Here is a 23,919-nt window from a genome sequence, read left to right as displayed (position 1 = left end):
TCCCTGGCTGTTGCTGCTACTCTCTCTTTCTCTCTCTCTCAAAATAAATAAACTTAAAAAAAAAACGATTTTATCAATAAGTAAAAACTTCAACCTATTAAAAGGAAAACACTTACATTGCACCGACGCTCTGTTTTTATCTTCAATTTTCTTTTATGTCTTAAAGGACATAAAACAGGAGAAAATAGGAATGATATATCATGACAAGGAGATAATCGGAAAACGTACCAGAAGAAGCTTCCAGTCTTTCCAATCGGCTGATCAACCAGTCCAGGGAGCCAGAAAATTGGGCACAGTTTTTACGATTTCCTCTAATTAGAGCCGCTGCAAGAGAAAAAGAGCAGACTTCACAGTTATGTGATTTTCCAGGTTAAAATGCAAGGGAAGTTGCTAGTGGCCCTAAAATGGCGAATCAAGAAGAAAATGCTTTGGCTTAAAACATAAATATATAGACACACCTACATGGACAAAACTGAGATTTTTTTTTTTTAAAAGAATGGATATTTATTAATAGGGACTGAAACAAAACACAGCTCATTAGAAAGACTACATCTTGAAGAAAGTTACATTTCATATTGGGAGGAAATAATAAAGGATAATGGAAAAACCAGTGTCCTGGGAGTTGCCTCACCTGGGCTCTAATACTCTTTGCATTTAATTAGCCAGGAGATTAAATCATTTAATTTCCCTAGAGCTCAACATTCTCACCTCTATAATGAAGAAGTTAAGAGCACACCAGTTTTCCTGAAAATGGAGCACAAAATACTAGGAGATACAACTCGGTAACTGTAATAGGGACATAGACAGATACAATGAATTAAACCGTTACCTGGAAAAAAGGATGGGAGGGTAGATGACTAGTAAGTCTGAAAACTTCTGCTTTCCCCCTGTATCTCCACTTCTCCTTTAAAAAAGATTCACCACCGTGCATTTGAAGGATTCTGACATGCCGTCAAATCGCCTGTCCTAGCTGTGTTTAACCTACTGTTTCTGACACACCTTTAACAAAAGAAACCATCTTCTATGAAACTCCTACGCGACCTCGAGGATCTCCTTCAATCCAATGTACATAATCCATTTAAAACTTCCAATCATTCAAAATCATGCCATTCTTTCAAAGCAAATCTGGTGAATATTTTAGGTTAATTCATGAGATTGTTCAGAAACTACAATTGTCTACAAAGGGTCGGTGAGATGGTGACAGAATAGGGCATTTAATGGGAAAAAGATGTCGCCATAAGAAAACAATCACTATTTTTTTTAATTTTTTTTAACGTTTATTTATTTTTGAGACAGAGAGAGACAGAGCATGAACAGGGGAGGGGCAGAGAGAGAGGGAGACACAGAATCTGAAACGGGCTCCAGGCTCTGAGCTGTCAGCACAGAGCCCGACACGGGGCTCGAACTCACGGACCGTGAGATCATGACCTGAGCCGAAGTCGGACGCTTAACCGACCGAGCCACCCAGACACCCCAACAATCACCATTTCAACTCTGCTAGTGCCAGGAAGCAGTCTGAAGAATGCAAGTTTCAGAGCCCCTGTGGTGACAGAGCATAATTAATGTTAGACTTCTGTCACATAAACTAAAAGTTGGTACCTGACCTGAGAGTAAGAAAAGAAACAGTGACAGCAAAGAGAGGAAGGTCTATTCTTACAACTGTAGGAGAAGAGCTCTGTGCACAGAGCCGCAGGACATTTGCACAAAGAGTAAACAATGATGCGCTTAATTACTTAGACTCCTCTCTCGCTCTGGGACCAGAGGCCCAGCAAGAGCCAGCAATCAGCTACACACACACACACACACACACACACACACAAGTGACAAGTGCCAGGGACAAGTGTCAAGGATGAGGTGTCATAGAAGGATAAGGAGTCCAATGTGCTCAGCAGGATTTCTAATTTTAACCCATTAGAATATCTGTTCATGACTTACAACAACAGCCACTGAGGGAGGGTAGAGGGTAAGGTTTCTGAATCTTTACAGAGTCTCATTTGTTTAAAATTTAACTCACTCTTTTAATTTTACCTCTGGTTTTTAAACCTGAAGATAGTAAATGTTTTCTTTAAAGGACAGATGTTAGAGATAAGGTGATTCTTGAAGAAGCTACAATGTAAAAATCAGCCCTTTTAATAAACCATGAAACATCAAAGAAAATCATAGAGTAAGCCACACACAGAAAAAAACCTTCATTAAATTTGCTGCAAACACAGGGCACCTGCGTGGCTCAGTCGGTTAAGTGTCAGATGTGGGCTCAGGTCTGATCTCACGGTTCGTGAGTTTGAGCCCTGCATCAGGCTCTGCACTGGCGACGGTGGGGATTCTCTCTCTCTCCCTCTCTCTCCACCCTTGTCCCGCTCACACTCTCTCAAAGTAAATAAGTAAACTTAAAAAAATTTACTGCAAACAGAAATGGCATATCCCATGTTGGTACAGCCCATTGACAACAATGTAACAAAACTAGAAATTAGTAAGAAAAGTAGAAACAAAAATAAAACTCAGCCACTTAATAATTTAAACTCTCTCATTAATAATTTTTGAGTCAGTAACAAATCAATACCACAATTACAGAATATCTAGCAAATAGCAAAAACAGAAATGTTACCTAATAAAATCAGTGGTCTATGGTCAAAACTGTACTCACAAATTAACCACTTCCACTGCTAAGCAACAGGGTGAAACGTGTGAATTAAACAGCCTTTCAAAATGTAAGAGAGAACATCAAAAAATATAAGTAAAATAGGAAAAAGAAATAAATAGCCAAAAAGAATATTAGAAATAGAAAATGTGATCTATGTAATAAATTAAAATGGTAAAATTAATCCACAAAGTCAAGATTTTTTTTTAATGATTATTTATTTTTGAGAGAGACAGAGCATGAGCAGGGGAGGGGCAGAGAGAGAGGGAGACACAGAATCTGAAGCAGGCTCCAGGCTCTGAGCTGTCAGCACAGAGCCTGATGCAGCGCTCGAACTCATGAACCGTGAGATCAGGACCTGAGCCAAAGTCAGACACTTAACCGACTGAGCCACCCAGGCACTGCCAGGAATTTTTTTTTTAATATAAGCTAAATATCAACTGCTTTAATCATGAAGGAAAAAGAAAAAAATTAAGAATAAACAGGAATTATAAACACAGTCACTGTATCTCTGTACCAGAACTCTGAAACATCTAGGGAAAAAAATGACTTCCAATTATGCATATGTATACTTTTTTTTCCACCAAAACTGACCCAAAGAAGAAAAATCTAAATTGAAAAATAAAGCATGATTAATATTGAGAAGTATGTCACAGACCAAAAACTTTTTTCTGTATTCAAGAAAAAAAGTGATTTCTAAACTACACTATTTTAAAGAAACTAAGGAAGCCTCCCTAATTATTTTATAAAGACAGTATAACTTTGATATCAAGACCCAACAAAGAAAGTATGCATATAAGAAAACTAGAGGGAACTCTTAATTACGAATACAAATCCAAATATCTTCTATAAGGATAGTATTTCCAAATCATATTCAGCAATGCATTAGCAACATTAACTCAAGTAGGGGTTCATTCCTCCAATGAGACAGAAATGTGTTAGGATGTCTGTTAATAAGTCCAAGATGAAATGTGATGATCTCAATAGACTCTGAAAAAATATATATATTTCTAATGAAAACAATTAAACTCCATAAAATCGAGTGCCTCCTGAACATTATCAGTGTGTGGGTAGGTGCATGTGTGCAGGTATGTAACATGCCTTACAGATAAACGGAGGGTAAAATCTTACAGTTCAGCAAGTTAGTTAAGAAGAAATCAGTTAAGGGAGTTTCCAAAGTAATTGAAAGCTGTGCTGAGAATTAGAGGAAAGTTCGTCATGATACAGTTTATAAGAGCAAAATACTGGAAACAGTCTGAGGGTGCACTACCCTACCCTTCAGTAGGGTAGTATATGTCCACTAAAGCCTGGTGAAGGGTTATAGCTACTGCCAAGAAGAGATGCCCCCAATACAGAAGACAGGTGCAAACAAATGCTATAGAATATTGGTCGTATGATCTCATTTTTGGGAAGTAAGTGCGTATATTCAATGTATATGTATACATGTATATGTATAAGTATGTGCAGAGCATGGAAAAATGGTGTTTTTTTTTTTCAGAATATTTCTTGGAAAATGAGAGCTGCTTCTTTGAGAACTATATCATGATAAGTTCCTGAGACAGAAAACAGAGACCTTAAGGAACATTGATAAGGGTAGGACTGCTATCCTGCATCCAAAGGGGACATTTTCTTATTTTAAAACAGGAAGGAAGATGAATGGAGCCAGGAGGAAAAAAGGATCATGCTCCGTGACGTTTTCCTTCACAAGGACTCCCTCTGGAGTCACAACAACTTCCATCCCAAAACAATCACAAACGGTCAATACGAATGGCAGTTTGCATGCACCTGTAAAGAGGTGAAGTTCAGCAAGCCAAGGTACTACATAACCCTGGAGAGACAACAGATGATAATGAAGAAGCATGAAATGGAAAACAATGTATCCAAATAATCCCCCAAAACGTAGAGACATCAAACCGAAGCCTTGAGCTTGTCTGAATCCCTAAAATTGGAATTTGGACTGAGCTACCTAAGCCTTCAGGAGCAGAGGGCCACAAGTGATGTCACAGTGATGCGGGATGTGCATGGGTGTGAACACATCATGCTATTATTGTATGTGTGTGCATGTGGGTGTGTGAAGTGTTTTATATGTGTATAATGTTATAGAGATTCACAAAAATGTTTTTATTTATCTTTAATTTTTTTGATGTTTTTATTTATTTTTGAGACAGAGCGAAAGCACGAGTTGGGGAGGGGCAGAAAGAGAGGGAGACAGACACCAAAGTGGGCTTAGTGCTGCCAGCAGAGAGCCTGATGCAGGGCTCGAACTCACACGCCATGAGATCATGGCCCGAGCTGAAGTCTGATGCTTAGCCAAATGAGCTCCTAAGTTTTTTAATTTTAGAGAAAAAGAAAGACAGAGAGAGAGAGAGAGAGAGAGAGCAAGAGCGAACATGAATGGGGGAGGGGTCAAGGGAGAAAGAGAGAGAGAATCCGAAGCAGGCTCCATGCCCAACGCAGGACTCGATCTCACGACCGTGAGGTCATGACCTGAGCTGAAATCAAGAGTCGAACGCTCAACCGACTGAGCCACCCAGGTGCCCAAAGAAATATTTTGAAAAGGTTATATGCTAAAATGGGTGGTTATGTTTTAAACGTAGTTTCTACCTTTTTTTCTTTTATCACAGTTTTTCATGTTGAATAACTAACTAAACCTCTCAACTTTTATCCAACCAGAATATGAACCGCAAGTAACATTGGCCATCCACCGAAAAATTATTAATGTCAAAGAGACTCCATTCTGCATCTCTGACTCGTTTTGTAACATCGCTGTGTCCCCATGCTTTAGTGTCTTTAAACTCTAAGACTCAACTTCTCAAAATACTTGGAGAATCAGAAAACTACAGACAGGTTAAGATGCAAAGATCTTCCAAGAGTACTCTCACTTTTAAAATTTACTGAACAAATAGTGATTACCTACTTTGCATCTGGCGCTGTTCTGGGAGTAAGAGATATAGCAGGAAATCAAATGAGGTTCTCTTTTGAAGCTTACATGCAAAGTATGGAAATACCAAGTGAACGGTTATAACATAGGCAAATGAGGGACCAAAGAACTAGAACCCACAAAGATATTTAAAATTTTCAGATTAACAAGTGGTTGCTCCTAAATCCTGAAAAGCCTAAAAAACAAAAATACACAAACACACAAAAACTCGAGAATGCCGTTGACAGATCTCAGAGTGCTGTGCCACAGAAACTTCTTGGAGAGCTTGAGGAGGCATCCCTGCCACTGGGGGACCGTGCGAACTCAGGTTTGAGGACCGCCTGCCTAGGAAGTGGACGGGGTGGGAGAGGCACCGACCCAGTGTTTTGCGTGCATGGGTCTCCACGACTGTGTTGGGCCAAGAATGCATGAGCACTTCTCGTGGATCCTGGGGGAAGAGCATCTCTGTGGACTCATTCTGAGTCTACTCAGTACAGCCATCAGGAGCAACAGGAAGACTTCAGGAGAAAGAGGCTGGAGGCAGGCTACTAGACACGCATGGCCGAGCAAGGAGCCGCAAACAGCCGCCTGAGAACAGAGTTGCAGCCGTCCTGTCCCGTGAGCAGGGCCTTGGCTAAAGGCATCTGACATGCCCCCCCGAGAAAGGCAGCCCCCACCCCCTGCCAGCTGTTCCACTCCCCCCCACCAAGGAGGACAGCTTTAACCTTCTGGCCAGAGCCAGAGATCCGGCAGCCACACAACCAAGAAAAACTAGGCTACGTTCTCTCCTCCCTCTCTACCCTCATCAGGAGGCAGCCGAACAGCGGGCTGGTGGAGGACACGGAGAGGGGAGACAGACGTGTGTTCCTGCTGGCACAGCTCATACTGGGGCCAATGCCTCACAGGCAGTTTCAGTTCCAGAGTCCACGCTCGGGGCCAGTCGACGCTGCTCCCCACCAGTCTCTTTCTGCCCGAACCCCTGCTCTAGAAGAGATTAGGAGGAGGGGACTCGGTCAACATCAACAGATTAAGAAAGTATCTCGGGGTGCCTGAGAGGCTCAGTCAGCTAAGCTCTGACTTCTGCTCAGGTCGTGATCCCGCGGTTTGTGAGTTCGAGCCCTGAGTCAAGCTCCGTGCCAACGGCTCAGAGCCTGGAGCCTGTTTCGGATTCTGTGTCTCGCTCTTTCTCTCTCCCTCTCTCTGCTCTTCTCCCACTCCTGCTCGCTCGCTCTCTCTCTCTCTCCCTCAAAAATACAATGAACATTAAAAAAAAATTTTAAATAAAAAACAAGTATCTCACAAAATAGGTTACAAAATGAATTTCCATTAAAAATGGCAATGGAATTCTCATTGTCATTTCATAGACACGAGATTATTACAGAGTAGAAAATGTTGTTTATAAAATGTCTTTCAGGATTTCCTGGAGGATGACACAGGAACACCCGTATGCACAGATGCCAGAATGCTACCCAGTATGAGCATGTTTGAAACCGATGCCCTCCTTTTCCAACTCTTGACTACCTTCCCCCAGTGTTTTACAACATTTAGGAAGATCTGCCTCATTACGACACCGGGAAAATGCTCTGGGTGTGCCAAAATCCTTGATCTCTGTGCCCTTTCCAAGTGTTAAAGGCTTTGAAAAGCTGGTAACTTCTGCCTCCCTAAACGGGCTGCAGCCTATCCTATTTGTTTCATACTTTGGACCTTCATTAAATGAGTATTCATTGGGAGGGTTTGCCAAAGAGCCATTTCTCAAACATCTTTAGAAAATCATCCTGGCTTGCAAGCCGCCTGCAGATTAATTGTGTGGATTTCAGAAAAGACGTATGAAAGCCAGCCATGGCAATGCTTTCAAACTATGAATATTGGTGTCTCCGGAACACTCCACTCCCTCCAGGAGGCGGGCTCATCGGTCTGCCTCTGTCGTTCTCCACCTACAACGCATATTAAGTATATGTGTCAAATTTTAAAATTGTTATAGATTATCATTCCCACCTGCTCTCTCCATGCTAAATAAACCTGCTGAAGAAAAAGAAGGTGGCTTATTTCACACCAAAGTCTACGACGGGACCTACTGTCTACCTAGCTGGAAGCATGGGAAGGAAGCTTTACAGACTTGGAGTTAATGACACTTGGGCCACACTTCCTGATACCTGGGTAAAGAAGGACAGTGAGGGGCACCTGGGTGGCTCAGTCAGTCTGACTCTTGGTTTCGGCTCAGGTCAAGATCTCAGGGTTCGTGAGTTCCAACCCCGCATTGGGATCTACGCTGACAGTACAGAGCCTGCTTGGTCTCCCCCTCTGTCTCCCTCTGCCCACCCAGCCTCTGTTTGCTCGCTCACTCACTCTCTCTCTCTCTCTCTCAAAATAAATAAATGAACTTAAAAAAAAAAGAACACTGAGATGTAAATATCTTATCACCTCCAGATACTGCTACAGATCTGAGGCTTTTACAGCCACACTGAAGTATCCGCTCATATATAGACGACTACTTATTTTCTGATTACACTGACTTCACTGAAAATTACTGGCAGCAGATGGTTCTTAAGTCAACATGAGATTATATATTTTTTTCTAATCATGGAATCAGTGTTCATGACAACAAAAACAGAAAATCAAGAGTAGTCAAAGGGACAGTTAAACCACAAAATCTCTCACCGCTCTGTGTACCCCGAACACCCACCAGAGAACCTACCATGTGTATATTGAAAAAGAGCCTCTTGGGCGCCTGGGTGGCTCAGTCGGTTGGGCATCCGACTTTGACTCAGGTCATGATTTTGCGGTTCGTGAGTTCGAGCCCCATGTTGGGCTCTGTGCTGACAGCTCAGAGTCTGGAGCCTGCTTCGGATTCTGTGTCTCCCTCTCTCTCTGCACCTCCCACACTTGTGCTGTCTCCCTCTCTCTCTTAAAAATAAATAAACATTAAAAAAGAAAGAGAGTCTCTGGGTGCTCTGGGTGGCTCAGTTGGTTAAGCGTCCAACTTCAGCTCAGGTCATGATCTCACGGTTTATGGGTTCAAGCCCCACATCGGGCTCTGTGCTGACAGCTCGGAGCCTGGAGCCTCCTTCTGAGTCTGTGTCGTCCTCTCTCTGCCCCTCTCTGCCCCTCCCCCACTCACGCTCTATCTCTCAAAAATAAATAAACATTAAAAAAAGAGAGAGAGAGCCTCTTTAGACGCATGCACTAACATAAATAGTCTATTTCTGGGGCGCCTGGGTGGCTCAGTCGGTTAAGCGTCCGACTTCGGCTCAGGTCACGATCTCACGGTCCGTGAGTTCGAGCCCCGCGTCAGGCTCTGGGTTGATGGCTCAGAGCCTGGAGCCTGCTTCCGATTCTGTGTCTCCCTCTCTCTCTGCCCCTTCCCCGTTCATGCTCTGTCTCTCTCTGTCTCAAAAATAAATAAAACGTTAAAAAAAATTTTTTTTAAATAAATAGTCTATTTCTTCACTCGACTGGAATTAATTTACTAGCTTTCCCTTTCATCCTCAATTGTGTAGCACTGTGCCATTTACATTAACGACTCTTTTCAGTTATAAAAGTAATGTGTGTAAATAGAATAAATATCCAATGGAACACGCAGGAAAGCAGAAGTCCTGTCTCCTGAGAAGCAGCCACCTAGCCCTTCTCTGTGCATCCTTCCTTAAGTGTTCAGTGTGTACAAGAATGTATCTTTCTCTACATATGTCTAATGCAAGGCAGTTGGAATCTTAATGTTAATACAGTAATCTTATTCTTAATACAGCAAGCATCTTGCTTTTTTTCACTCAATACCATATCCTAGATGGCCATGCTAAAAAAGAACAGCCATCTGGCGTGTTTTATACAGTTTTCCTGATGATACATTTATCTCAATTTTCAATGATAACACAGTACTACACTATTACTTATGGAACCAATCCCCTGTTGATAGAAAAATTGCTCTCAATTTTATGCAATTTATAAACAATTTTGCAGTGGACCTCCTTTCCACACTTGTACAAATATATCTCTAGAATACATTTCTTAAAGTAGAATTTCTAGAGTAAAAGGAAATACATTTAAAGTTTTATGTATACTGCCAACCGGAGTTTGTTTGGTTTTTTAAATTCCATCAATTTGCACCCCCACCAGAAAGAAACACACTACCCAACATTTCCCCCAATAACGAGTATTATCAAATTGTTTATCTGTGCTCGTCTCCTAAGTGAAAAATGATCTTGATCATTTTCATTTGCAGTTATTTGTCATGTTGAATATCTTTTATTATTTTATTTATTGCTCTGGCAACTACCTGTCCCCATCTTTTGTCTGTTTTTCTATTAAGTGGTATGTCCTTTCCTTATGGATTTATGAAAGCTCTACACATGATAGGAACCGGGCCTTTGTCTCTCACACAGGTGGCATATTTTATAAAATCCCCACCTGTTGTTTTTTTTTTCTATTTTGTAATGATATCATTCACCATAAACATTTTGATTTTTGCATAGTCAAATTTATCAGTCTTTTATTGATCACTTACTAATAGGATTGAACAACAACACGTATTGGGATGGTCAAGGCAGCAAAGTCAGTAGCTGCACAGCACTATGGCTAGGCTAGCTTTATTATTTACTCTCTTACTCAACCATTAACTCCATGAAAGCAGGGATGGGATCCTGGTCATAGCTGTCCCTCACTGCCCAGATTAGGGCATCTCCCATAACAGGTATTCAATTAATCTTTCTGAACGGATGAGAATCTTATTCAAATGCAGGTCCATTGGACTCAAAGTCCACGTTTTCCCAACACGACACAGTCTCTGTTAAAGAGGACGCCTCTTCAGAAGACCGTAAAAGGAAAGAGATTCAAAACACTTGGGAAAAACAAATGGAAAAAGAAGCTTCCCTGGAGAGAGAGATTAAAAAAGAGAGAGAGAGGGGTGCCTGGGTGGCTCAGTCGGTTGAGCATCTGACTTTGGCTCAGGTCATGATCTGGCAGTTTGTGAGTTCGAGCCCCACGTCGGGCTCTGTGCTGACAGCTCGGAGCCTGGAGCCTGCTTCGGATTCTGTGTCTCCCTCTCTCTCTGCCCCTCCACTGCTCGTGCTCTGTCTCTGTGTCTCTCAAAAATAAATAAACATAAAAAAAAAAAAAAAAGAACGTGTGTGTGTGTGTGTGTGTGTGTGTGTGTGTATGTATTTGGAAAGTATATTCAGAACTTATATCTCTTGTTGCAAGAAAAAATTAGTTTAAAAGCCACAAAAACATGCACATGTCCGAAATCAGTGTGTATTACCTTACGACATACACGATTACTATACTGTTAACTTCCTTTAGATGTGAGTTTTAGAGAATTCTACTTACATCAATTTTAAGTAATAGCTCCCTCAAATCATTTCTTAATCAAATGGGATGTAAATAATTAAGGAAACAGATACATACATTTAAGAAATGTATACTTCATGTCTCCATATTAATCTATAACATAGACAATAGTTACTGCCTATCAAACCTCTGATATAAATAAACTACGTCTAACATTCTGAAAGTATAGAAGTGGATACAAGGCAAGCATTGGAAGGACCGAATGCTCAGGGAGCAGGGACAAAGTGAGTGAGGTCTCAGGTGAGAAGGCAGACACCCCAGCCATGGGGCTCCAAAGACTGGAATGGGAAAGGCGAATACCAAGCATCTGAAAGTCAATGGCAATTCTTGAAGGAAATGTGCAAGGATTCCCTGATGTCTCCCATGAAGATTGGTGGAGAGAAATCATACAGCATCCAGCTATCAGCATGATCTCAAGTATTTACTGAATATCACCTATGCACCAGATGTGGAAGATACAGATGTAAGAGCTGGGCATGACTGTATTCAGAGAATGGGTAGAAAAACGGAATAGAAAATGGCCTGGAGGGAACTATGAAGAACACTTTATTTCCTCCATTTTCTGATGAGGAAATCAAGAGCCACAGTGTATCTACCATAAGCATCATGCTGTATCTTCTGCGTCTTCTGTATTTTCAAAATCCAGAACTTCCCTTGTTATAGCCAATCGTTGCAAGTGAAGTTTCTTTTCTACGGCATAGTTAAAAGGCAAAAACAAGAACAGAAACAAGTTGAAGAAGAAAGTTTTACTACATTGATGACACAGAGGATGGTGATAAATGTATCCTAAAAAAAAAAAAACAAAAAAAAAAAAACAGGACTAATGAGAAGAAGAGGGAGAGCTGAGCCTTTGCACACATTACAACAGGTAAGCCATCCAACAATCTTATGAGGGGAATTAGCATTGCCATTTTACAGATAATATTTATAATAACAATAGACGTCACTCACTGTGTGCCTGGTATTTTTCCGAGTACTTTACATCAACTCACGGAATTGCACAATGACCCTAAAAAGGAGGCACTCTAGAGTGGGCAGTGAAGATGAAGAAACTGAGCTCGGCTTTAGTAATCTGTCCAAGGTCATGTAAGTGGTAGAGCTATAATTCTGAGACTCTTCTGGGCTAAAAGAAGGGTCATTTCCTCAGAGGCTGTTGCCTATGGATTAAAGATTAGAGCTTTGGTTTTTCAAGAAAAAGACACGATGGTAACAGAATGACGGGTTCAGTGATGTGTAATGAACCAACTTGATGGCCACATCTAATCTGTTACAGGGAAACCTACGCCCCGTGGGAATCTCTAATACCTTTATTAAATAATTCGAACAACTATTTATTGAGCACCAACCCCATTTGCACATGGTGCTAGGTGGTGGACAAAAGCACTCAGATTAGAATTCGGTCCATAAAACCTTTTGGATGAGTGAAGTGTACACGTTAACATTTGAGCTGGACACTTCAACTCCTTCCCCAGAATTCTCTGCAATGCTCACTTCTGCATGGCAGCCGGGCAGTCCATGGGCTTGGCCCCAGTTTCTGACGTGAGCAGTCCCCGTGAAATGCTGGTGACATTCCTTATTTCCCTTGCAGGAAGAGCTACAGACGTGTCTACTGAGATGAAAGGGGTGATTTGCAAGGGGTTAAGAAACGGCATGCTCTTTCCTAAGAGACAGTTTCCAACAGCGGCCCTCTTTCACTTGTTCCACGTCAGAGACCACTTGTGCAGCACTGTGAGAGGACAGCAGGCGGCTGAGGCCACACGAGGGCAGCCAGCACTGGGGGGAGCAGACCCTGCTGCGGAAGGCACAACACACATAAAGAAACTGGTTCTGGATGCAATGATAAAGCCACTGATTCACACCCGCTGGTAGACCTCCAGCTCTGGGAGCCAATGAACGACCTCTGCTGTGTGCACCAGAGGCCGTAATCCGCAAGTGGACACATCCTAAGAGATGCATCATTCCACCTACAACAACTGCTTCTCCCCTTCCTCTCTGAGTAGGTAAGTCACGTAAAAGTCAGATCTTTAGCCGTGTTCCCATGAAAAATCGAGTCAGGGGCGCGTGGGGGGCACAGTCGGTTAAGCATCCGATTTTGACTCACGTCATGATCTCACAGTTCGTGGGTTCAAGCCCCGCATCAGGCTCTGTGCTGACAGTTCAGAGCCTGGAGCCTGCTTCGGATTCTGTGTCTCCCCCTCTCTCTGCCCCGCCCCTGCTCACACTCTGACTCTCTCTCTCTCAATAATAAACAACCATTAAATTTTTTTTTAATAAACTAAAAAAAAATTAAGTCATAAAACCACTTCCGACGAAGAGTGTGCTCCCACCCAGCATTTTGTAGAGTTTATTACTACTCCTTCAGTAGGTTCTAAAAGAATCCAACTTAATCCCCAACGAACTCTGTCAAGTAAAAGGAAGATAGGCTTGAGGGATATGTGGCCCAAAAGGATCAAACTGAAATGTTGACTTTGCCGGATGAGACTTTTTCTATGATTTTAGAAAAATGCATTATATTTCTCTCTGTCCATCTGTATTACTTATGGATACAGGAACACATGGACCCAGTGAAAAGAGAAAACTAACAGACTATGGAAAGAGCTGATGTGAAAATGTAAGTAAGATGTGCATCACCTAGATTTGTCTGCAATAGCACACTTTCTGCACATAACCCTTTCTACCCTCAAACACACACAGAGGAGACCCCTCTTTACCCTCAACACCTAGTTTGTCACAGAAACAAAGCCAGCGTTGTACCCAGTGAAGAGGTCAAACTGTGGTAGCAAAACCACTATCATACTCCAGACTCTACCAAATGCAGAAATTCGTGCTGTAATTTCTTCACTGACAAAGAAATACTTTGCAAGGGGTTTGGGCACCATAAAATCCTTACCCTAATGATTTCGTGGGTAAAATAATCAACCCAGGGGGCGCCTGGGTGGCTCAGCCGGTTAAGCGTCCAACTCCGGCTCAGGTCATGATCTCACGGTCCGTGAGTTCAAGCCCCGCGTGGGGCTCTGGACTGACGGCTCAGAGTCTGGAGCCTGCTTCCGATTCTGTGTCTCCCTCTCTCTCTGCCCCTCCCCGATCATGCTCTGTCTCTCTCTGTCTCTCAAAAATAATAAATCCACAATCCTAGGAAGCCTCAATATCCTGGGTCCTGTTCAAAGACACGCTAGCCAGCATTACCCCTTATTCTGAAAATACCAAACCGTATGTGTTTAATTGTTATGGCAGAGAAAACAGGCCACCTGAAGGGATCAGGCGCAAGAATTCTATCTGCTAAATAGTATTATTAAATTTTAGTGAGTTTCAATTAGATTACAGATAATATCTAAATATTTTGACAACTTTCCCATTTTTTGCTGAAAAAAAATGCCTTGAGACTTCTTTTCTCCACTTAGCGCACACACTTTCCTACTGTATCAGAACCCGATTTGTTTAACTAGTCAACATTTACTGAGTATCTGCCATGTGCCAGACACGATGACAGAGATGGCCAAATCAGAAAAGGTGCCCTTCTTGCCCTGGAGATCATGGTCGCATTTGTAACTAATGTGGTAAATGCTACAAACAAGTAAATATTGAGTTACAAGAAAGCAGGGACAGAGGGAGAGAGAGAGGGCGAGGGAACTGTTCAATCATGCTTGAAACTTAGAAAAAATGTCAAGATTAACTTCAAAAAAGTCACGCGTGAACTGGGCCTCAAAGAATATACAGGAATTTGGGGAAAGGTGGGAGTAGGAAAATGTCCCTGAAGCGTGGATGTGGCCAGATACTGAGAAAGTGGGTATGGCCAGAGAAAGGGGAAGGACAGAGTCAAGGGCAAGCCTAAAAGGGTTCACCGGGGCCTCAAGTACCAGGCAAAGCAAGTTAAACTTGGCCTTCTGGAACGAGGGGAGAAGCTGAGAATTTTCTCAGTGGAAGAGACACATAGCTACAGTTCACCAGATGACTGTGGGATTGTGGGGGGTGAGGGTGAGTGGAGAGAGAGGTAATTCTTCACAGGTCTCCTGCTCTTGCATGTCTCGCAAATGAGCCACTGAAACCTTTATTTTGGGCCGTCTTTTCACAGATGTTTGTAGCAAGCAGCCTTGGAAGAGAGAGATGGTGTCTCCACCCAAAGCAAAGGGCAGGCAAGCGTATTTCCAACATGACTGACTGGGAGTCACAATCCCTTACCGGTAACTCAATGCACTGCATGTCAAACGTCCCCTTCATATTATCCTGTGAGAAGTGGGGTTTGGGGAACTGGCCCCCCAGATGCCGATATTTTGGCTTCGTCCATTGCTTTGAGAAACAAACTATCCCTCTTTATCTTAATTCGAGGCCAGCTCAGTAGCTTCCAAGTTCATAGTTCATGACAACAGACATGGAGAAGCTATTGGAATAGCCCAGATCAAAACCAATAAGGACGTATGTTTGCATACAGTCGACAGGAATGCTCCTAAACCACAAGTGTTGCTTAACATACGTCAAGCACACTTAGAAGCTGCAAACGCATGGAGAGCCTGGGTGGCTCAGTCAATTAAGCATCTGACTTCGGCTCAGGTCATGACCTCATGGTTCATGAGTTCGAGCCCCGCATCAGGCTCTGTGCTGACGGCTCGGAGCCTAGAGCCTGCTTTGGATTCTGTGTCTCCCTCTCCCCGGCTCGCAATCTGTCTCTCTCTCTCTCTCTCTCTCTCAAAAATAAATAAATGTTTAAAAAACAATTTTAAAAAATGTAAGTTGCAAACACAAATCTCAAAAGGACGGAAGGAAGATGAAGGTCCCTGACGAGACTCTGGTGAGGGAGAACGAGGAGTCTTGGGGGACTAACTTCAGAATCACAAAGGAAATATCTCCTGCATATGCATACAGGGGCCCCTCACCCCCCAAATTACACCCTTGACGTCTCCCCTCCACATGCTGAAGACAAATCTATTGCTCTGGGCACGGTACACATTCACGGATGGATGTAAATACCAAACATCACTAGGACTTAGTGCAATAACAGGAAACACATTGAGCCTCGATTAAGAAGCAGGTCATAAAACTTATGGGATCATTCTACACGGGCGTGCGTTGGCTGCCTCGAAAACCATCAGACGTCTTACCTAGCAACTCATAGAGAGAATTCAGAATCGACTTCCAAGCCTCGCCTCCTTCTCTCCCCGCCACGTCCGCGAAATGCGCCGCGCTGCTATAGACATGCAGCCTGTCGATGCACTCGAGCACGAGGTTGATCATGCCCTGGAAAGTTAACAAGAATTACCCTGAGAAACAGCGATGCTGCTCACAGACGAGAAATGATGCTCAGTTGATTAATTAAAAAAAAAAAAAAAAAAATGGCTGGCTTGAAGTAAGCCTGTTAATCATAAAGAAAATTGAGGCCATGTATTTACATGACAGGAAGAAACACATTTGCATGGGAAATAAAACGTTCTTGAAGTAATGCAAGTGGCTTCTAAATCCTGCAGGCTGTTCTCAGATAGAAGCAGAAGAACAAAATCAAAATATGTGCTTCATATTTGCACGGGCAAAGTTTACTGCTAGATTAAGGAATTGATCACAACTGTATTCTACCATGAGTAAACAAAGAGGTTCACTAAAAAATATTCCACGTTGACATAAGGATTATTTTTTTTAACTTTTTAACGTTTATTTATTTTTGACAGAGAACGAGAGAGCAAGCGAGCACAGGAGGAGGACGGGCAGAGAGAAAGGGAGACCCAGAATCCGAACCTCCAGGCTCTGAGCTGTCTGCACAGAGCTCAACGTGGGACTCGAACTCAGTAACTGCGAGACCATGATCTGAGCCCAAGTTGGACACTTAACCAACTGAGCCACCCAGGCACCCCAAGGATTATTTTTTGAAGTTTATTTTTATTTATGTTGAGAGAGAGATAGAGACCAAGTGGGGGAGGGGGACAGAAAGAGGGAGACAGAATCCCAACCAGACTCTACACTGGCACAGAGCCCGATGTGGGGCTTGAACTCACGAACCTGAGCCAAAATCAAGAGCACGTCACCTAACCGACTGAGCCACTCAGGTGTCCCTAGCATAAGGATTATTTTGAGCTGAAGGCAACTAAGAAAACATTCTCTTTTTCTTCTCCACCAGGAAGGGTGGGAGATGTTTAATCACAAGAAACAATCCCCAACGCTTATCAGCCCAGAGGCTTCACAGAGGAACCTACCTAAGAAACTTTACTAACTCACCCTCACCTTCCATTAGTTTCCGTCTGTGTTTACCTTCCCACAACTTGCTGCCCCAGACGCTCAAAATTCCTTTCCTGTGTCTCTTCGTTTTCTACAAACTTACTGTCCTTTTGTTAGGATGCTGCACAAGCCCAAGTTCTAACCACTCCTTTGAGTTGCTCATCACAGAGTGCTCCGTGGATATGCAGGGTTCACCAGTTAATAAACCTCCACGTGTTTTCTCTTATATAGCTGTCTTTTGTCACTCTGATCTGCAGGGCCTCGACCAACAAACCTGAGATGAGTGGAGGAAAAATATTTCTTTTCCTCCCCTGTAACAGCACGAATGAATCCTAGTTCTTAGGGTAGGCACTGTCGTCATCATTTTTAATATTAAGCTAAAGATCTAATAAATGAATAAAGACAAGCTCATGAAAAGACAGCTTTGAAGCAAATCAAAAGTGCGTTATACCCCTGTGCAAGATGCTATCTAAATCTGGGGCTCCTGGAGGGCTCAGCAGGTTGAGCGTCTGACTCTTGGTTTTGGCTCAGGTCACGATCTCATGGTTTTCTGGGTTCGAGCTCCACATTGGGCTCTGTGCTCCAAGCAAAGCCCTGCTTGGGATTCTGTCTCCCTCTCTCTCTGCCCCTCTGTCACTTGTGCCATCTCTGTCTCTCTCAAAACAAATACACTTAAAAAAAAGATGCTATCTAAATTTGAAATTAAGCTTTTATTAGTATTTCTAGATCAAGGTTGCCAAAATGAGGCAAAACACACAAAAGGAAGAGTTGATTAATCAAGGGAACCTATTTCACACAGAGTTGTAAGAGGGACCACGGCCCTAAGTACATGGGTCGGTTCCCATCCGGATTGTCTTATGCGAGAAATTGAAAAAAAAATCCAAAATCAATCCTTCGAATTTTCATAGCCCAGTATTTCAGCATGGTCTAATATTGTGGCAGATGCGGGATGAAAAGGTCTCAACAGGGACACCTGGGTGGCTCAGTTGGTTAAGTATCCGGCTCTTGGTCTCGGCTCAGGTCACGATCCCACGGTGTGTGAGTTCGCGCCTCGCATCGGGCTCTGCTCTGAGAGTGCGGAGCCTGCTTGGGATTCTCTCTCTGCCCCTTCCCTGCTCTCTCCGCCTCTCCCTCAAAGATGAATAAATACAAACTTTCAAAACTTAAAAAGAAAAAAAGAAAAGGTCCCATCAAACTAGTCCATGTTGTCAATGGCTCACGTTCACAGGTCTCCGTGCTTTCATACCGCTAGTCTCTAGAGCCACCTTTTTTTTTTTTTTGTATACACACCAACAAGTCCTCAAAAATTAATGTTAATTTCAAAGGCTGTTGATGGAAAATTAGGAAACAGTTTTCAAACTAGAAGAAGGTAGAGGTAGGGATTGTGGGTACTCGTCAATATTCTCTAACCTTTCTTTCTTCGACACTTTTACTCTGAAACATTCATTATTCCACACACGGGGGGGCACTCAGAGGAAGGGGAGCACGGACTGAGCCGGTGGCATTTGCCAGCTCACCTCTGCCATCCTCCCACCGAAATTCTTCTCTATGGCAGTAATTCCGACACTGTTTTTAAAGGAGCGTTAGACGTATCACTTGGTCCTTCTGTAATTCTGTCTATAAAATATGGCACGTGAACTCCTTTTTTACTGGAAGGTGCGTGAAATAAAATCACACGCGAAAACTCAGTCCATGTGAAAGTAAGAAGTGCATCTGCTCTGTCCAAGCAGAGAGGCTGGAGCTCTGTCTCTCCACAGGCGGCCTGACCTCCCCTGGGCAGTTTCTCTCTCTCAACACCAGGCTCCCTGGGGACCAGGCACCTCCCGAGAGCCTCGAGAACCTGCTGACGAGTCTAAAAACCCTCCAGCTTTTCAAAGCCTGTGTTCGTTCGGACACTTTGAGATACTGTGTGTCTGTAACAAACAGGAAGCGAACTGCAGTGCAGTGAATGATCAGTGCAGAAGGCTGAGCCGACAGTAAAATAAAATGCCTTTGCCAGGGGAGTGAAGAGTTTCACTGTTTCAAATTAGCACTCGCTGACAGAGACACAAAAATGATCGCAGCGTTCCTCCAAGGCCCGGTTCCCTTATGCCACTGTTTACCTGCTCATCCAACTCCAAATGCAAACCTTGTCAGAGAACCTCCCCCCAGAGCAGCGGTTTTCCGAAGACAGCAGCATAAAGGAAATGAATGTTGGTGGAAACTCACCTCTTCCTGGAAGAGATTCTGACGGTTCTTTAGAGCCCGTAATCTGTTCTGTTTGTCTTCATGCTCTAAGTGCTCGTCGGGGGGATGGAAGTAACCAATCAGGTCCTGCAGACTCAGACTCACAGATTCTATAGGGAGGTCTACTGTGGAAGCCTTCACTTTTTTGCTGAGCGCATCAAGGCCCCTAAAATACACAGCAAACATTTCTCGACATCAGCGATCTGCAATCTTACTGTCTTTTAGACCACGGATGAGTTAAAGCTTTACCCTCTCCCCCCACACCCCTGTAAAAGGAACCCATAAGAAAGGTCCTAGTTTTCCTCAAACAGCAATAATTAATATATTCCAATAAAAAATTCTAAATTTCGCCAACTATATATGATGCTATATTAAATACACCAGTATTGGGGGGGGGGTGCCTAGGTGGCTCAGTTGGTTGAGTGTCTGACTTCAGCTCAGGTCATGATCTCAGGGTTCCTGAGTTTGAGTCCCGCATTGGGCTCTCTGCTGTCAGCACAGAGCCCACTTTGGATCCTCTGACCCCTCTATTGCCCTTCCCCTGCTTGTGCTCTCCCAGAAAGTAAATAAATATATGTTTAAAAAGTAAAATATAGGGGCGCCCTAAAAAATAGGGTTAAGTGTCTGACTTCGGCTCAGGTCATGATCTCATGGTTTGTGAGTTCGAGCCCCGCATCAGGCTCTATGCTGACAGTGCAGAGCCTGCTCAGTGCAGAGCCTGTTTGTGATTCTCTCTCTCTCTCTCTCTCTCTCTCTCTGCCCCTCTCTCATTCATAATTTCTATCTCAAAATAAATGAAAACTTAAAAAAAAAAAACCACCAGTATCAAGAGAAACTAGTCTAGACAAAACACTGAAGGGCTCAAGAACCAAATCCTACAAAGCCAATGGTCCCAATATTTAGAAACTAACTGATACACATTTTAAATCACCACAAACTTCAAGGTCTAAGATGCAACTTCCCAGATTCATAATTCTGGGCTTTAATTGTTCTACTTTTTGTTTTTAGAGAGGGAATTGTTACCTGCTACATCACTGACCCTCACTGTCATTTTGTAAATTCCTACCTGTTTAAAAATATATTCCAATGATTTTAACTTAAAAAATTTTCTTATTAATCAGAAAACAAGAAATTAAAATGCTTTTATCTGGAAAAAAAGTATTTAAAATCGTACTAAGAAACGTTGCATTTTCTAAGCTTTGAAGAAAAACATATTACTGGCATATAAATGGGTTAATTTGTTAAGATTCCTGACATTCAGACTTTTAAAATTCCTAGTTCTGAATGTATCTGGAAAGAACTTTAAAATATACTATTTGTAAACCATATCTTTCCAAAATAAGTTTATTTTTAAAAAGACACAACAGACACCATAAAAGAATGTGAGAATGCCTGTACTATAGTTGGTATAGTAATATTCATATTAGTCAAGACAAAATTTAATGCATACAATATTATACTTCCTTTCCTGCTCTCTGCATAAGCCAAATCAAATGGCAATATGTTATTACAAGGAAATGTTTCTAGCTAGCTATGTATTTTAGACTTCACATTTTAAAAACAATAAGAGCCTCGTAAGAGAATTAGCTTTTCTTTAAATTTACAATGCTCAAAAATATAATTTAAAATGTATCATCAATTATATAAGGATTACAAATAAACTTTGAAGAGCTGACTTCAGCCTTATCTATTACCTAGTTTTATTATCTCGATAAGTCTTTCTATGCCCAAAAAGTAATAGAAATGACTTGTCAGAAGAAAATTATTTCTCCTCTTTTAAAATAAAAATTTACATGCAATGAAGTATTCCTGTTCTAAACCTGTTGTCCTATTAAACTTTAGTTGAATCATAAATATATTGATAATAAAGTGAAACTCAACTCTCATCATACTGAAGTAAATGAAATTCAAAGGTGATTCAAATATAACATCTATATTTTTAAACCTAAAAAGGAGCAGTAATAAATGTCAGCTTTTAGGTTATTAAGTTGAATATATTCACTATCATAAATGTAACCATTTAATTACTTTCCAGAAGCCTCCTGTCAGACAAATACAATCCAAGACCCTAAAATTGTTAATTATGTTAAGGTTTATAACTTCCATCTCTACAAAGACATTTACCATCTTAATTTATCAATAACAAAAAAATGAAGGGAAAAAAATAATTGGGGAAATCCAAAGGTAGTAGAATTATACTATGCCAGAGAAAACATAAAGCCTTAAATTCATGTCTATATTTTGTTAATTTGAAGATTAAACAATATTACTACCACAGATTCCTCCCTTATATAATTTCCTTTAAGAATACATCATTAACATGGGGATTCTGGGTGGCTTAGTCAGTTAAGCGTCCAACTTCGGCTCAGGTCATGATCTCATGTTCATGGGTTCGAGCCCCGCATTGGGCTCTGTGCTGATAGCTCAGAGCCTGGACCCTCTTTCAGATTCTGTGTCTCCCTCTCTCTCTGCCTCTCCCTTGCTCATGCTTTGTCTCTATCTCTCAAAAATAAATGCTAAATTTTTTTAATAAAAAAAGAATACATTCATTAATATACCTAAAGGAAAAGAAGGCTTCATATGTATTATGTACATTCCAGAAGAATAGAATCCCTCTCACAACACAAATACAAACACACACACACACACACACACACACACACACACACACACACCCTTCTACCATCACCATCACCACTATCCTGACCTGGAAAACAAGGAACAGAAGGGTCACAGAAAATAAACTGCATAAGACACACAAATGAAGATATATTAAATGGCCTTGACCTTCACTGTAAGCAGTGAAAAAGAGAAGTCTGTCCTTGCATTTTTAAAAATTAGGTTCTTAATAGTAAATAAATCTACATTAATAAAATGAATACTTAAAAATAATTTACTTTGGAAAACACACAGGTGCCAATATTATAAAGACCTGGAGATTTTAAAGAATTTTAGTGCTTTCATGAATATTACAGAAGAATCAAATTATTTTACTTAAAATAATGTACCCTTTATAATATTCTGTAATTATGTAAAACATTCCAAAGTTTCTGAGATATATTTAAGAACTGTACAAATTCAGGAAGTCTAAAGGTTCAGCAAATACTAATGAGCATATAAGTAAAACCCACATATATAAAAAATACATGAATGTGATGAATTAAATAATATTAAAACAATTAAGTAATTAATGGGTAAATCACAAAGAGAAATTAAATAAAGAAATATGGTCAACAGGGGGGCCTGGGTAGCTCAGTCGGTTGAGCCTCTGACTTCTCAGATCATGATCTCTCAGTTCATGCATTCAAGCCCCATGTCGGGCTTTGTGCTGACAGCTCAGAGCCTGGAGCCTGCTTCGGAATCTGTGTCTCCCTCTCTCCCTGACCCTCCCCCACTCATGCTCTCTCTTTCTCTCTCTCTCTCTCTCTCTCAAAACTAAATAAACATTTTTAAAAATTAAGAAAAAAGAGGCCTGAACCTTTAAAAAAAATACATGGTCAACAAACATGAAATATACCTATTTTCACAATTCTTGAATAAATTCAACTTAAAAATTATTGTAAATACATACATACATATGTATATACATACACATGTGTATATACATACATAAATTTTTCCATCAAATTGGCAAGTTTACTTATTTTTTAAAAATTATCTTCTTTTTAAAAATTTTTTTTAATGTTTTTCATTTTTGAGAGAGAGAGAGAGAGAGAGGCAGAGCACAAGCAGGGGAGGGGCAGAGGAGAGGGAGACACAGAATCCAAAGCGGGATCCAGGCTCTGAGCTGTCAGCACAGAGCCTGACGCAGGGATCAAACTCATGAACAGTGAGATCATGACCTGAGCCAAAGTTGGATGCTTAACTGCCTGAGCCACTCAGGTGCCTCTATTTTCTTTTTTTAAATGTTTGTTTATTTTGAGAGAGAGCACAAGCAAGCAAGCAGGGAAAGGGCAGAGGGAGAGAGAGAATCCCAGGCATAGTGTAGAGCCCGAGGTAGGGCTCGGACCTACAAACCATGAGATCATGACCTGAGTCGAAACCAAAAGTCAGACACTTAACCAGCTGAGCAACCCAGATGCCCCTCAAATTGGCAAGTTTAAAGAGATGTATGATACCCATCACAAGCCAGACTGTATATTGGTATAATGTTACAGAAAACACTCTGAACAAAAGCTTGATTTAGTTTGAAGATATATAACTGTTTCCATTAGAAGGTATGAAACTTAGTTACTGTAAGAATCATTTTATTTTTTTAATACCGTTCAAAACTCACAAAGTATGTAGGCTTCATCACCCCCAGTGTGAAAGGAATATAAACAGGTCCAGAACAAGGGTATGTTATAGAATAATCCTAACCTGTAGCTATCAAACACAAGTTACACACACAATTTCTAAAATCACATTGCATGGGCGCCTGGGTGGCTCAGTCGGTTGAGCACTGACTCTTGATTTTGGCTCAGGTCATGATCTCATGGTTTGTGGGATCGAGCTCTGTGTTGGGCTCTGCCATTGACAGTACAGGACCTGCCTGGGATTCTCTCTCTCTCCCTCCCTCTCTCTCCCTCTCTCTCTGCCCCTCCCCTCCCCCACT

The 23,919-nt window shown here is 41.7% G+C and overlaps 1 protein-coding gene across 6 annotated transcripts in view; it reads right to left on the bottom strand.

Annotated features, from left to right (window-relative positions):
* RYR2 (ryanodine receptor 2) overlaps positions 1-23,919 on the bottom strand; it is a 767,906-nt gene that overhangs the window by 362,674 nt on the left and 381,313 nt on the right. For all 6 annotated transcript variants that reach the window (XM_030335594.1, XM_030335595.1, XM_030335590.1 and 3 more), the window contains exons 15-17: positions 19,308-19,491; positions 15,995-16,130; positions 229-324 (exon numbers count right to left, since the gene is read on the bottom strand). In XM_030335594.1, the coding sequence (XP_030191454.1) occupies positions 229-324; positions 15,995-16,130; positions 19,308-19,491 (416 nt within the window). The remainder of the gene's footprint in view (positions 1-228; positions 325-15,994; positions 16,131-19,307; positions 19,492-23,919) is intronic.

Source organism: Lynx canadensis, chromosome D2 (genome assembly GCF_007474595.2).
Source record: "Lynx canadensis isolate LIC74 chromosome D2, mLynCan4.pri.v2, whole genome shotgun sequence".
NCBI classification, from domain to species: domain Eukaryota; kingdom Metazoa; phylum Chordata; class Mammalia; order Carnivora; family Felidae; genus Lynx; species Lynx canadensis.
This window is presented reverse-complemented; position numbering and strand designations above follow the sequence as displayed.